The 15,767-nt window shown below is 36.6% G+C and overlaps 1 protein-coding gene across 1 annotated transcript in view; it reads left to right on the top strand.

Annotated features, from left to right (window-relative positions):
- LOC311189120 (sodium channel protein type 5 subunit alpha-like) overlaps positions 1-15,198 on the top strand; it is a gene marked incomplete at both ends in the record, with an annotated part of 38,636 nt that extends 23,438 nt beyond the window's left edge. The window contains 10 exons of the mRNA XM_084260700.1: positions 3,807-3,921; positions 4,982-5,136; positions 6,524-6,734; positions 8,050-8,147; positions 8,776-9,030; positions 10,349-10,402; positions 11,290-11,431; positions 11,962-12,062; positions 12,870-13,134; positions 14,051-15,198. Coding sequence (XP_084116826.1) covers positions 3,807-3,921; positions 4,982-5,136; positions 6,524-6,734; positions 8,050-8,147; positions 8,776-9,030; positions 10,349-10,402; positions 11,290-11,431; positions 11,962-12,062; positions 12,870-13,134; positions 14,051-15,198 — 2,544 coding nt within the window. The remainder of the gene's footprint in view (positions 1-3,806; positions 3,922-4,981; positions 5,137-6,523; positions 6,735-8,049; positions 8,148-8,775; positions 9,031-10,348; positions 10,403-11,289; positions 11,432-11,961; positions 12,063-12,869; positions 13,135-14,050) is intronic.
- Positions 15,199-15,767: the final 569 nt, after the last annotated feature.

Genomic DNA, 15,767 nt, shown 5'->3' with positions numbered 1-15,767 from the left:
CTGCCTGTCCACACTACTTCTGTGTTGCCCATTTTTGCACTTCATGGCTTCACACATTTTGCATTTTTTTTCTTATTTTTGCTTTCTTTTCTCCTCTCCAATGATGTGTAATACTTTCTAATGAAATGGAATTTACCAATTACTTTCCTTTGAGGAGAGTGATGTGTCCTAATGAAATTCTGTTTGTGACAACAGAATTTCATAGTATGAGATGTGACTGCTTAGAAAGGCAGTAAACTCTGGTTTGAGATTATGATCTATCTGCATGAATACATTTTATTTCAGAACCATTGGGTTATCCTCTGAGATTCTTATTCCCCTATAAATATTTCTGCCTGTAGAAGGTAAGGTGATACCTTTCAGCCCACTGTACTGCAGCATCTATGAAACAGAATCGATCACAGAATGATAGGGGTTGTCAGGAACCTCTGGAGATCATCTAGTTCAACCCCCTGCCAGAGCAGGCTGCACAGGTCATCACCCAGACTGGTTTCAAGTATCTCCAGAGAAGGTGACTACACAACCTCTCTGGGCAGCCTGTCCCAGTGCTCTGCCACTCTCATAGCAAGGAAGTTCCTTCTCATGTTTAGGTGGAACTTCCTGCAGGGGGTGGCTGCTGGAAGAAGCAGCCAGAAGCTCTCTGCAGGCCTCATCAGCTGGCTCAATGCCGGAGTCATTGCTGACCAAGAGCCCATCAGCAATGGTCACAGCACCTCTGCGAATCACATTTCAGAAGAAAAAAAATGCAAGCACCCACTTTTTCTGGGAGAAGGGAGTGAGGACATGTAAGAAACTGTGCAGACACCAAGGTCAGTGAAGAAGGACGGGGGGGTGAGGCACTCCATGTGCTGGAGAGAGAGATTCCCCTGCATCCCATGGAGCAGACGATGGTGAGGCAGACTGTCCCCCCACAGCCCATAGATGATGACAGGGACCAGAGATCTCATCTATAGCCCATGGAGAACCCAGAGGGGGTGGTAACAACCTAAAGGATGTTGAGACCCCATGGGAAGCCCACTTTGGAGCAAGGTCCTGGCAGCAAAATCTGCAGCCCATGAAGAGACTGACCCACGCCGGAGCAGGTTTGCTGGGGGACTTGTGACCCCAAGCGGGACCAGGCTGGAGTAGTCTGGGCCTGAAGGTTGGCACACCATGTAAGGGATCCACGCTGAAGCGTTTGGTGAGGAGCTGAAGCCCTGACAGAAAGGACTCACATTGGAGAAGTTCGTGGAGGACTGTTTGTCATGAGTGGGACCCCACACTGCAGCAGGGGAAGGGTGTGAGGAATGCCCCACCCTTGGCTATGAAGGAAAACAACTGATGAGGAACTGACTGCAACCCCGATTCTCCCAGTCCCTGCCCCTCCCTGTGCCACAATGGAGGGGGAAGAAGGGAGCGAAATTCTGATTGAAGTCTGCTAAGAAGGCAGGGGTGGGTGGAGGTGCTTTAAGATCTGGTCACACTTCTCATCACCCGATGCTGGTGTCACTGGGGGTGCAGGGCAGTGCCATCAATTAGAATGTTTTCTTTCCTTTATTCTGTGCTGAGTCTGTTCTGCCCGTGATGCTGATTGTGGAATGATCTCTTCCTGTCCTTATCTCAACTCGTAAGCCCCTCAATATATATTTTCTCCCCTGTACAACTTGAAAAGGGGAGTGAAAGAGCAGCTTTGGTGGGCGTCTGGCCTCCAGCAAGGCTCAAACCACCACACCACTATCAGGACAGGTTTTCAGGCTCAAAGTGCAATTACCTAGTATTATGCCACAGCAGAAATGTCAAAAGCAGCTGCTGTTTGTGGATGGATTATCTTGTGATCACTGTCTAGGTGGACTGGTAAGGTGCATTTTCTGGTTTTGGCCATAAGAGGAAGCATCATTTGTAGAATATCTTTGGGCAGGTTCTGCTAGAAACAGAAATTGCAAATCACATTAGAATAATCTCTGGCTCTTTGAAATATGTTGTCCATAAGCATTTGGTTCTGCTACAGTGGAATCTGGTACTGTTGAAATTTGTATTGGCAAAAGGACTGAGCGGTGTCTGGAATCACAGCTCTTCTGCCTCTACCTAGAAACACAAGGCTACTGAGCCAGTTCATCAGAACTTAGTGAACATTGATGCAAGAATCTATCAGTGGACTAAATGTAGATCTTGAGGAGTGATGCATTTCCACAGTAGAACCACAGGACCACGGGATTTGAAATTGAGAGAGAAACCATTCTTTTACATGCTTTTCAAGGATATAATTTCATCATCTGTCAAAAGACAAACATGCAAAATATTGTTGTAGCTTTGTATTCTGTTAAAGAATTTTTACTTTTAAGAATGACAGCCAGGAAGAAAAATGTGGAACATTCAGTGATTTGCATTATTTCATGCAGGCAGACAGATTAAGACACAGAGAGAGGTGCCGAAGTACAAGCAACTTCAGTCAGATTTCGGGGACTTCTGAAACTATAAGTGGTTTTTCAGAAACATTCCAAAAGAAAGAGCAAAAAGAGGTAATTATATCTTTTATCATCTTTTGTAATATGCTGAAGATGAAAATTGTCATAGCAGTTCTCTTGTTCAACAACGGCAGGACAAGGTAGTGTTTGCCAAAAATTAACAATTATAATCCCTGTGAAGACAGTACATCTCTCTAGAGGTTTAATGCATGGAGATTTGGCCATGGCTAACAGTATAAATTAATATATTATTTTTGTTGCAAAATAAGTAAATGGAAATTAATCAAGAAACACATTTTCTTTAAACATATTTGATACATACTATTAATTTTTATAGATAATTCTGTTTGTTGTCATCCTTGAACGCAAAGATTTCTCCTCTAGAAATGGTTCTCAAAACAACCATACTTTTTCTGGTCTAGAAACAGAAATTATTCTAATACAGCACAGTTCCACATCAAAAATAGGTGAAGAATCATGGCTTGCCTCCAATGACCCAGAAAATTAAGCAGAATCTCACAACTTTCTGGATTGCTACCTTCAACACTCAAGCTGCTTTAGCATTTTCTGTATTGAGATAAAGTTGCCAGAAGGTTTTTTCGTTATACAGGATTTAATTATATCAACATAAAAAAGTAAAGATTTTATTGCTCATGAATTTAAATAGTTGCATTTTTGCTTATGTTGAAGATTCCCTAGACCTTAAATTATTGTAGAGCAGCACAGCTTTCAAGAAAGGCAGTTCTCCCTCCTCCTGGCTTCTCAGTCTTGTCCTTATCCTTATGCCTTACCTTTCCATGTGGTATGTGGCATTTACACATTATGGGTAATAGAATGCTTTATTCCGTTTTCTTTATGCTAGTTTGTTTCTAGTTTCATAGGTGTGTAGGTTAACTACCAGTAAGTACTATATTTGAGATGCATTGAGCATAACTACATTTCTTTCCTGCTAGACTTGCCCATCTTCAGGAATTTGACAGACATAGTTTACACCTCTGAAAATGAGGAGAGAATTGGACTGGCATGAAGAAATCAGAGTTTTCTCTAAAATAAAGTTGTAGCATAATATCTCTTCTAAGCATTTTTTTTTCCTGGAAGTCCAATGTAGACAACTAGAAGAAACCAAGAAACTTATTAAATTAAAACCATGGAAAGAAAGAATAGGGTTTAGCCTTTTTAGTCCTATTATTTGTATTTTTATTTTCGTAGTTCAGCATCAGAGATAATAATAAATAATAATAAGATAATGTATACAATGCAGATTTTTTTGGGGGGGTTGTGATAAATATAATTTATTTTAATTCTGGTAGTCTTATTAATGACAAGCAAATAAATTATCTTCTTTATCCTTCTCTTGTGCAGAAATGTGATGTTAGTAGCTATTCTGAAGCCAGTACTGTGGATCCAGTTATTCTTCTGGAGATGTTTTCCCAGCCTAAAAAAAAGTCACAAATACCTAAGGACTGTTTTCCAGAAAGTAAGAATCTTTTATTTATTGCAGTGACACCAAATGAACCAGTGTTTAAAGACAGTTGTTTGGCATGTTTCCAAGTAAGCAAGAGACACTTGTTAATATACCTAAAACTCAAACAAATGTATCTGAAGCCAGCACAGAACTGGAGAAGGGTTGGGTGAAAGCCTGAACATGGGCATTTCTAACATATGACATTATGCACAACTACTGCATGAAGCTGGCAGAGCTGTCACAGAAGATTTTAAATATCTGAAGAGGCCTAAAATGGTTCTAACCCCCTGTATTTATGTAACAAAATGCCATCTTTGTAGTGTGATTCAGTCGTACATCAAGGCATCAGATACCTGTAGATAAGCTGAAGCGCTCAAAAAACTTCTGAAGGATCAGCAGCAGGTCAGTTAGGGTATGTATGTTGGTACCTGGCATCTTAAATGGCACTTCAACTGAATTTCTTTGAGCTCCTAGGACAGTGAATGAATATCCAGTCAATACAGCTAATGGAATTGAGAGGGCTGTGCAGCTTATCCCAGTGTGGACACTTAACTTTGAGTGCCTGGACAGCTCCTTAAACTCCACTGACTGTCATGGTTCAATCTTACTGCCTTTACAGATTAATGAAGAGATGTGTTTCTGGTGCAAAACAGTGACTAGAAAATCTAGTTTTAATGTCTCTGCAGTGCAATCGAGTGAAATAATCATAAAAATAATAATTTATTAAACCACTAGTAAGGTAATATCTCTTTAAAAAATGAAGGAAGTTAAATTAGCAAGTTTTTAAATAGAAGAAAAAGATTTTTGGGCCCTTCTGCAGAAGGGCTTGTGGGCACAAAAGCTTCTCTGCGTGAGTTACTCTATTAAAAGAGATTATTTTGGCCTGAAAAATTTGTCTGTTATTTCACTTTAGATTGTTTCAACCACAGCATCACCCTTTAGCTAAAACAACACATTCATTGTCTAGTGTGTCAATGTTCTGTAGTTGTTCATGTTAAGATGTTTTATGCTTTTTAGTTTCACTGTGTCCACATTTTCCATGGAACCAATATGCTGGTTTTTCTCTTTTCAGGTTGTGTTGAATGTTTCCCGTGTTGTGTAGTGGATGTCACTAAGTTTCCAGGCAGAACTTGGTGGAATTTTAGAAAAACCTGCTTCAGAATTGTTAAACATAACTGGTTTGAAAATTTTATCATTTTTATGATCATATTGAGCAGTGCAGCACTGGTAAATTTAATTTAATTTTTCAATTTTTGAATTTATGGTTGTGTTGTGGTTTTGCTGAACCCAGGAGACTTGTCAGCAAAGGAAAAGAATCATATTATATTTGATTTATTTCTTCTTCTCTCACATTTCATTCCCCAGGGATGAACGTATATCCCCTGGAAGTTATAAGGCTCTCTTCCACTTCCATAAGATATTTAAATGTATAGAATCATAGTTTTCATAGTTCATCATGAAACATAGTCCTTCACACATTTGTGTGCTTGATTGGGAGGCTAAACCAGGGTCTGAAATTACCTAGGAAAGCATAAAAAAATAAAAGTACTTCCAAGTTTACTGGTCAGTAAAAATTTATATTGAAAGTCACTCAGCCTTTAACATGATTGAATCTGAAAGTGAAGATGGCAGTAAACTAGTAAGTGACTTATTGTTTCAATACTACTCTGTAGCCATTTCTGCTGAAGAATCAGAGAAGTTTTGTTTGGTTTGAGACCATATTCACGAAATCTACTGGAAGTAATTTGGTAAATAAAACATTAGGTACTGCTGAAGGAATATGAACTAGTGTGAAAATTATCTCTATGGTAGATATCACAATTTTCCAAATAAAATCTGCTTGGTGTTCAGTAAGTTTAGGTTGTGCACAGAACCACAGATGTGAACTGTCTGCTTTAAAATTTGCATGGAAAAATCTCCAAGGGAACTCCCTGGGATTCCCATGAGGTCTTCTCTGTACTCATGTGGAACCAAACTGAAAGAAGGAAGGATACTGAGTTATTACTTAATGTACTATAGGATCTGGATAAATTGAACACAGAAGTAGTTGGTATCCCAGTGCAAAATAATAAAGCAATAATGTTGAGAACTTTGATGTTTCTAAGATACTGTTGTCCTCTTGCAAAACTGTCAGGATTTCGGTGTGAAGGTGTGAAACTCCAGGAACAAGCAGTGCCAGATAAGGTGTTTGTAATCATTTTTCATATCTGTATTACAACTCTGCCACCTAATTAGTATGACTCCTTTGGAAGGTCTAGGTCTGAAAGACAGTGGTTAACATGTTTAATTCCGGCTTTATTGTGAGGAATTTTAGATGATCACCTTCAAAATTGACCACTAACTTTGCAAGCCAAGATTTTTGGTAGCCACGATTGACCCTCATCAGATACTTTTTGAAGCATCGTTGAGCATAAGCAATTTAAGAATATGGGATTTTTCAACCAACCTGAGAATGAGACTGTAGTTATTTTAACTTTGAGTTTTCACTTGTAAAACTAAGTGACTGTTGCCCATAATCTAATAGGGAATAATTGTAGCAAGCCAAAATGTATTTTTGTGCAATTAAAAATAATTTTCCATAAAATGTTTTTTAAAATGAATTCTGAAATTCCAGGCATTTGAAGATATTCACCTGCAGGAGAGAAAAAATGTGAAGATGCTCCTAGAGTATGCTGATAAAGTATTTACCTATGTATTTTTGTTGGAGATGCTTCTGAAATGGGTAGCTTATGGTTTGTACAGTTATTTCACAAATGCCTGGTGTTGGCTTGATTTCATCATCGTATGTGTAAGTATTATATTCAGATTGTCTTACATTTTTGAATGTTGATATTTTCTATAAAAAGGACTACATGTTAAATCTGATTATGAATAAACATAGCTATAAAATACCGTTTCCAAAAGCTGAAAAAAATTGCAATCAAAGGAGACTTTACAAAAAATTTAAATGCAAATTGTTGGTAATAATCAGAAGTTGGTTAAGAAAATTTTATTAAGTGTCACTGTCTTAAAGGACCATGCTGGATATAAAAAACTTTTTGAGTGTAGCAAAGAGATTGCAAATAGCATTCAGATATAAAAATAAAATTAATTAAAACAATAGAAAAATGGGAAGCTCTTGGCAGCTCTGGCATTTGTAAATGGAAAAAAAAGTAAGTTGCTTCTTGAAATAGGAAGAAATTGATATGGTAAAGCAAGTTGAAAAGTACTGTTTAAAAGTATTGTTGAAAAAATCATTTGCCAGAAACTTAAACATGTAACAAAATGTGTTTTTCTTTGCAACCAAAGAAATCCCAGCATTTGTTTATATAGCTATAAAGAGAAATGGTGAAATCATAGAGTCATAGAAGAGTTTGGCTTGGAAGGGACCTTTAAAGGTCATCTAGTCCAACCCCCTGCAATGACCAGGGGCATCTTCAACTAGATCAGGTTGCTCAGAGTCCTGTCCAGATCATCAGTAGTGAGGTGGAAGAGGTGCAGTATTTAATGCATACATATTTATTTTGAATTCAGATAGAGTTAAATAATATAATCTTGCCATATAAAAATATTTTTTTTTGCCAACAATACACTGGGAAGATACTGAAGTTAAATATTTTAAAATAAGGACATCTAAACAGCTGACTTCTGGAAACATCAAAATAGGTGTTTGATGTCCTCTGATTAGAGAGCATTGAAAGTTGTGAATGACTAGGAAATTTCAATTCAAAGAAGAAGGAAGTGAATACACTTCTGAGAATAACTATGCAGAAAATGGGAATAACATACCTGAATAATCCTTTCTGGTCTCATTGTGTATGGAAATATTGTAGTTACCGATAGGGTTGTTAGACTAGCATTCTAAAATATTATATTAACTGCTTTTAAGAAGAGAAAAAAAGTGGAAATAAGTATTTCAAATTAGAATGAATGTATTCCATTATTTGAAAAACAGCAGGAAAGAGTGAAGTAAAATTATAAGAACTTTGAATATGTATTTTCTGCATTTGAGTTACTGGTCAAAGTTACCATAACGTTCAGTCTATGGTTGTCTACTGACACAAATAAACCAGGTTTTTCTATACCATTTAATAATCTCAGTTTCAATTCAATGGACACAGCTATCATTTGCTTCCTGGGGATTAAATACTGTTTCCAAAGACACGTCTCCTTGTTCCTCTGGGAGTGCCCTGAAATCTCTCAGAACTCTTAGGGCATTGAGGCCCCTACGAGCTTTGTCAAGATTTGAAGGGATAAAGGTAAGGGTATTTTGGGGGTGGGGGAGCTGTGTGCATGTAATTTGTGTAATAGCTGCATTTGAAGTTTATGTGAAAATTACAACTTGAATATCTATTGTGGGACTTGATGGCATTAAAATGGTTCAGATTGCCCACTTACAACGTGTGGATGCTACTCTGAAATAATACCTAACACTTCCAAAGAAATTTATAAATACAAGTGAAATAAGGAAATGGAATTATATTGTGCTACCACAAAGAATTATTGTGTATATGAATATGAACAGTGGAACACTTCTCCACGTTTCCAATTTCAGTTCATTTTACAGAACAAAATAAACAAGAATGTTTTTATACTTTGTACTTTTCTGAAACTCATTCTTTGGTTTATCTTAGAAATAGAGAAATTTCATCCAGCACGTCTGGCAAATTGTTCTGAAAAAAAAAATTCTTGAAAAAATAGGAACCATTTGTAATTACTTATCAACAGAAAAGGATGTATATATAGTTATTCAATTTGTCATCTACTATTTTTTATATGTGTGAGAATCTGTGAGAGGTACAGAAGAAGAAACATAAGTGGTTTTCTTGGAAGATGTTCTATTGAATGTGAATAATTAATTCTTTTCATTAATTTTATTTCTTTAAGGTTGTTGTGAATGCACTCTTGGGAGCTATCCCCTCAATCTTGAATGTTTTGCTCGTCTGCATTGTCTTCTGGCTCCTGTTTAACATTGCAGGAGTAAAATTGCTGGGAAAAAAGTTTTCCAAGTGCGTACTGAAGAAAGGAAATATCAGTCTAGTTGATAACGTACAAAATTGTACTTACTACAATGGAACGTGGACAAATAGCGATGTAAACTTTGATAATGTTGCAATGGGATACTTGGCTCTGCTCCAAGTGGTAAGTTCTACAAACACATGTTCAGTTTTGTTTTTTTTTATTTCAAGAAGTGTGTTGAGGTTACCCAACGATGGGCACCACTAGGCTTCTGTTATCTCACTGAAATTATGGAAGTTTTTAACTTCCATAAATGTTTTTTCTTATCTGTAAGCTGCTCGGTTCTTTCTGAAGAATACTTTAGCATCTGCTACCATCTGTTAAAATCAAGCACTGTGTTTCATAGCTTTCCAGCTTTCTTTTAATTTTCATTAGCATGGAATCATAGAATCATAGAACGGTCTGGGTTGGAAAGGACCCCAAGGATCACATTGTTCCAACTCCCCTGCCACAGGCAGGGCCACCAACCTCCAGGCCTGGATCTACACAAGGTTGCCCAGGGTCCCACCCAACCTGGTCTTGAACACCTCCAGGGATGGGGCATCCACCACCTCTCTGGGCAGCCTGTTCCAGCACCTCACCACTCTGTAAAAAACTTCCCCCCAATATCCAATTTAAACCTTCCTTCCTTTGGCTTCAATCCATCGCCCTTGTCCTGCCATTATCTACCCTTTTAAAAAGTTGATTCCCCTCCTGCTTCTCTGCTCCCTTCAGGAACTGGAAGGCTGCAATGAGGTTTCCCCACAGCATACTAAGTCTGATTCTCACTTTCTTTAGTAACAGTCAGTTCAGAGTGGATGATATATTTTCTTTTATTGTATAATTGATGAAGCATTGTGATGCTAATTTATTGATCTTCCCAATACAACAAAGGAGAGAAAGGCATTTTTACAAGTGACTGTTATCCCTGTCTCTTTCTCTAGATCATGTTCTTTGTCTTGTATCCTGCAAAGCGTTCTGTGATTCTGCGGAGTTGCTAAAAGTTGTGGAAAGTAATCGTTTGCTCTTTTCTTAGAAATGTTCATTATTCTTTTGGGGATATATTTGATAGTTAAGCTGAAACTTTTACTGCTTTTTCAAAAAGCAAAGTATTTATGAAAAAAATCAATTTAACTTTAAAACACATTTCACAAGATTCATGGCAAATTGTTTGGTGGTTTGGGGCATTTTGGGGTTTTTTGAGGAAATATTCTTTGCTTTTTATTCACTAAACTCCAGTGAATCATACTTCCAAACCAGACTTTGGAAGTTATGCACGTGTACCTGCCCATGACAGGGAGGTTGGAACTAGATGATCTTTGAGATCCAACCCAAACCATTCTCTGAGTTTATGATTTTTTAGGTCGCTTTTCTACAACATTTAATACATTTATATTAGCTTTACTTCCTTTTTAAACATTTTATTTTAGTGACAATAATCTTAATAACACATTTTTTTCAGGCAACTTTTAAGGGTTGGACAGATATTATGTATGCAGCAGTGGATTCACGTCAGGTATGTCACCAAAGTGAAATTTTGGAATTTTTGCCTTTCCTTCTTCTCTACCTGTACAGTTAATTTTTCAGCTTTGTTTGCAATGTCAAGTCTGAAATACAAGCAAGTGAATGCTTCAATGAATGCTACACAGTGAATTATCCTTGCAGTAGCAAATAAAGTAGTAAAAAAATTAAAACAACAGAAACCACTTCAAAATAAAAGTGACACCAAACAAAAACCTACTATACCAAGACTTCAGAGAGCAAGATGTTGCAAGTTTTGGACAAGTCTGTTTTAGGAACAGATTTCAGGAGGTCTCGGAGGGTCTATGCCTCTGAAGCAAATTTCCTTCTTTTAAAAATGTGTACATTAAACTGACATGCATCCTTAGCAGTTATTTCTGGAGGCTTTATTCCCTTTGTTAGAAATCCTTCTTATTTCTTCCCCATTTCCATGTGCTGTTTCTTACTCTCTCACTACTACAGTGTGTTTCAACTTTTCTGTATTTAATTTAATTTGCACTTTACTTATTCATAAAAGTGCTGTACTCTTGAATGTAGTGGAATAGCTGTGAATTGAAAAGATCATTCCTTGTAGGATTGATCATAATGAGCTGTTTTTAAAACAGCTTCTTGTCCAGGATAGCATTCCAGGAGATGGCAATTCACCATCATGTTTATTCTGAGCTGGATTTGGCTATACATCTTTTTGATGGTACCAAGATGAAACAAGACAGTTCTACACTTAAATAAAGGTTATATATGCTTACATAAATGTTATAAGTGTAGAAATAATTTATGTCTCCTGACAATAAAAAGATTCATTATTATAAAATGGAAATAACAATGCTGTGATCATCCAATTTTTACCAATATTGTTTTTCTGTTTTGATACTTTTTTAACAGATAGGTGAACAGCCAAAGTTTGAAGCTTTCTTAGCCATGTATATGTATTTTGTGATTTTCATTATTTTTGGATCTTTCTTCATGCTGAACCTTTTCATTGGAGTGGTTATCAGCAATTTTAACCAACAAAGGAAAAAGATAAGTACTACACTAATTCAATATACTGTGTTCAGAGTGATTGCTGAGTAATACAGGTGGTGTAGATGGTAACAAGATGAGCACTGGATATTCATTATCAAGAACCCACCAGGAACTCTGTCCCAAAGTGCTTATTTATAATCTTCCATGTATTTGCTAGTCCAGCAATACACTTTGTTCCTACCTTTCCCAAAAATATAAAAGGATAGTTTTTTACTTGTTGATGAGTCTTATGTCATTTTAAAAATATGAAAAACCTTTTTAAAACTGCAGAAAGCCTCTCAACTTAAGGAAGCTGACTCAGGGACACCACTTAGTCTAGACCTTCATGATCAAACCCAGTCAGCTTTTTGCAGTACATCTTTGCCAAGAACAATGGGAATAGGAGAAATGATGAAGGCATATTTTGTCTCTGTGCTCTTAGATCCCACTACGACAGCTGTAGCTTACTTTTTTATATATGAGCTTGCCAGTGCTTATTTAGTTGACTGCTTAAACTTCAACTGAACAACGGTACTCTTTCCCTTTACTTAGGTGGAAAAGATCTGTTCTTGACTGAGGAACAGAAAAAGTACTATAATGCTCTAAAAAAGCTTGGATCCAAGAAACCTCAAAAACCCATTCCAAGACCATCGGTGAGACCATCTTAAGTAGAATATTATAGGAGATAAAGAGATGGTGACCATATTTAAACTCAGTAGCCAGGCATCTGGAAATAAGCGTCATGTTAGAGCACATCATCTTCCTCATTTGATGTAGTATTTATATTTTACTCTCTTTTCCCTAATTCCATCTAATGCAGCCTTTCTTCCTGGGTATTAATGTAAGGAAATTTAAAGCCTACTTATCACTTATTTGAATGTACAACCCATTTATAAAGGTTCATATTAAATATTTGCTATTTGTAACATGATATCAGTTATTTCAGTTGCACGATACTGTTTCTGAGACGAGATTGGGTTATTACAGGTGAGAATAAATAGTGAGTAGTACATATCCCATGGCTGTTACTTACTTTTACATGATGATATACTTTGTTTCTTATACTTTCTTAAGTTTAATTCCAGGTCTGGCTTCACATAGTTACTATTCAGAGATTATTTTTGCTTATGACATTTTAATTGGAATTTCTCATCCTAAAATATCTGCTTCAATAAGCATTTGTATTCAAAGAGCAGCCACAATGTATTCTGAATGTTTTCCTGCTGTATAATTTTTTCCTAAGGAAATGTGGTTTCACGATACCTAGAAATAATTACACAAGTACTTAGTATTTTCTTTGAAGGTGTGAAGAAACCACATAAAAATACTTCTCTTAGCTTATTGTTATATTTATATTCTCTTAAATTCTCTTTCTCAGCAGCACAAATTACTGATTAATATTTGAATGCATCCTGGGTCTTAGAAGTACCATTAAGTAGTTGTTCTTATTCTCTCAACAGAATGCATTCCAGGGATTACTGTTTGATATAGTATCACACAAAGCATTTGACATTACCATTGTGACCCTCATCTGTCTAAATATGGTCGTTATGATGGCAGACAATACCGAAAAGGTCATCAGCGAGATACTGAATAAAATCAACTATTTTTTTGTGGCTGTATTTACTGGGGAATGTGTAATAAAAATACTAGCCCTAAGACATTACTTCTTCACCAGCGGCTGGAACATATTTGATTTTGCTGTTGTGGTCATTTCACTAGTTAGTAAGTATCAATCCTTATTAGATGATGTAATGTGTCTTACCAATACTAAGCCAAATTTCAGTATGAAATATACACGTATATCTGATAAACAAATTCCAGATCCATTGAACTTTCTCGAACCATATGTGATTTCTTCTAAAAGGATATATTTTTGTCTTCCCTTATATTTTTGAAGAGTACTAAAAGGTAAATGGATAGTTTTCGATTTCTGTTAAAAGTGTGAGTTTTACTAAGTAATTAACAGAATAGGAATTTAGTGCAATAGCAAATTTTCTAAGTTATTGTACTTAAACTGTTGTCTTAATGTTTTTATGCTTTTGATTTACACATAATTGCATTAACTGTCATAAAAGGAAGTTGAAGTTAAAAATAAATTTGAATCGAAAATAGAAAAGATTGATTTAATTAGCTATTAGAAAGAAATCCTTCTCTGTGAGGGTGGTCAGGCCCTGGCACAGGGTGCCCAGAGAATCTGTGGCTGCCCCTGTATCCCTGTAGGGTTCAAGGCCAGGTTGGATGGGGCTTTGGGTTCCCTGGGCTAGTAGACGGTGTGCCTGCACAATGGCAGCTAGAAGACAAGCCCCATCGTTTCCAGGACAGGAGCTGAATGGATTTTAAAAGATTTTAAGTACTTGGGCAATGTGTAATTTCATTGTCTGAATTACAGAAATCTGGGAGGAAACAGTTTCCAAAATATATGTAATCTTGATATTTCTTTATTATTTAAAGGTTTATCTTTTTTTTATGAAGCTCTTTTTAAAGCAATTGCAGTACTGATAATTGTTTTGTTGAAAGTGGCGTAATACGATAGTTGCAACTTTGAACACCTGAAGAATAAAAGACAACAGAATAGACATAAATAGGGTGTTTCAGTGATATGACTTGATAACATTTTGTTTTCTTTTTAATTTCAAAGGTATTGGACTCTCTAAAGGCCTTAGGACTTTGTTCTCTACTGCAAATTTGAGAATTTTCCGTTTGGCACGAATTGGCCGAATCCTGAGATTAATTCGCAAAGCTCGAGGAATCCGAACTCTTCTTTTTGCCTTACTGATGTCTCTTCCTGCACTGTTCAATATTGGTCTTCTGCTTTTCCTCGTTATGTTCATTTACGCCATTGTGGGCATGACAAACTTTGCCTGTCTTGGCTGGGAAGGTGGGATTGACAACCTTTTCAACTTTCAAACCTTTGATAGCAGCATCCTCTGTCTCTTCCAAATTACAACATCAGCTGGCTGGGATGGCCTTTTGCTCCCTATCTTAAAAGGATCTGATTCATGTGCTCCAAACTTAAATTTAACAGATGAACAGAAAAAAAATTGCGCAAGTAAGGAGGTTGGTATATTGTTTTTTGTAAGCTATGTCATTATATCATTTCTCATCGTTGTAAACATGTACATAGCTGTCATTTTAGAGAACTTCAGTGTTGCCACTGAAGAAAGCACAGATCCTCTTTCCGAGGATGACTTTGATATGTTTTATGAGACCTGGGGAAAATTTGATCCTCAGGCAACACAGTTCATTGAATATTCTGCTCTTTCAGACTTTGCAGATGCTCTGGCAGAGCCCTTACGCATTCCAAAGCCCAATAAAATTCAGCTCATATCCATGGACCTCCCTATAGTTAGTGGAGATAAGATCCACTGCTTGGATATCTTGCTTGCTTTCACTAAAAGGGTCTTGGGAGAATCTGGACATTTTGATGGTCTTGAATTACACATGGAAGAAAAATTCATGGCTGCCAATCCATCTAAAATTTCTTACAAGCCAATTACTTCTACCCTTAAAAGAAAACAAGAGGAGGTATCAGCTCTTATTATTCAAAGGGCCTTCAGGAAGCATTTGATGGAGCGTACTTTTAAAAAGAAATCTTTCTTATACAGTTATAAACGTTCTAACAGTGCTGTCTTTGAGGAAGCACGTGAGAAGGAAAGTCTGATTGCATCAGTGCTTCATGAAAATGATGCTAGGAAGCTAGATAAATCATGGACTGCATCTTCTGTATCTCTCCCTTTATTTTATGATGGTCTTGCTGAAACAGATAGTGAAAAGGTGGACACATAAGGTTTTCCCAGGCTGCAGCATTTTTTATTAAAGTGGTATTGGTTATTTTCAAATGGAGAAAATATTTTGATCCCAGAGCATAATATACTAAATTTATAACAATGATGGCAGGCTCTAAGTATTGTGATTGTTCAATTTTACAAATGCTCCTTAAAACAAATGAGAGTTGAACAACGATGCCATAAATATCAGAGGAAAATCAAACCGTGGAATTTTTTTTTCCCCAGGTATTGGAGTGGGTGAGTTAATTTTTTCACCTGTCATGTTTTGTATTACTTCATATTTCTGTGTTTAGATAAATCTGTAAAAGATCAGTTGTAACTGTAATATGATTTATAAGCACATGAGACTGTGGAACAATGTGTATCTCTTTGGAGACAAAGACTGCTTTGAAAAATTGGTTATTGCAACAAAATTAAACAATGCCTGCATTTTCTGTAAAAGGAATAATCAACCACTGGTTTCTATGTTATTTGAGACCATCTTTCTCCTAGTGCCTTTGGATGGACTTGTTTATGCTGAGAAGTTTTTGAGGTGTATTTACAAGTGCACCTAAATGGGTTTAACAT

This window comes from Gallinula chloropus (assembly GCF_964237585.1).
Source record: "Gallinula chloropus genome assembly, chromosome: 2".
Classification (NCBI taxonomy): Eukaryota; Metazoa; Chordata; class Aves; order Gruiformes; family Rallidae; genus Gallinula; species Gallinula chloropus.
The sequence above is the reverse complement of the archived record's forward strand: the minus strand, read 5'-3'. Positions and strand labels throughout refer to the sequence as shown.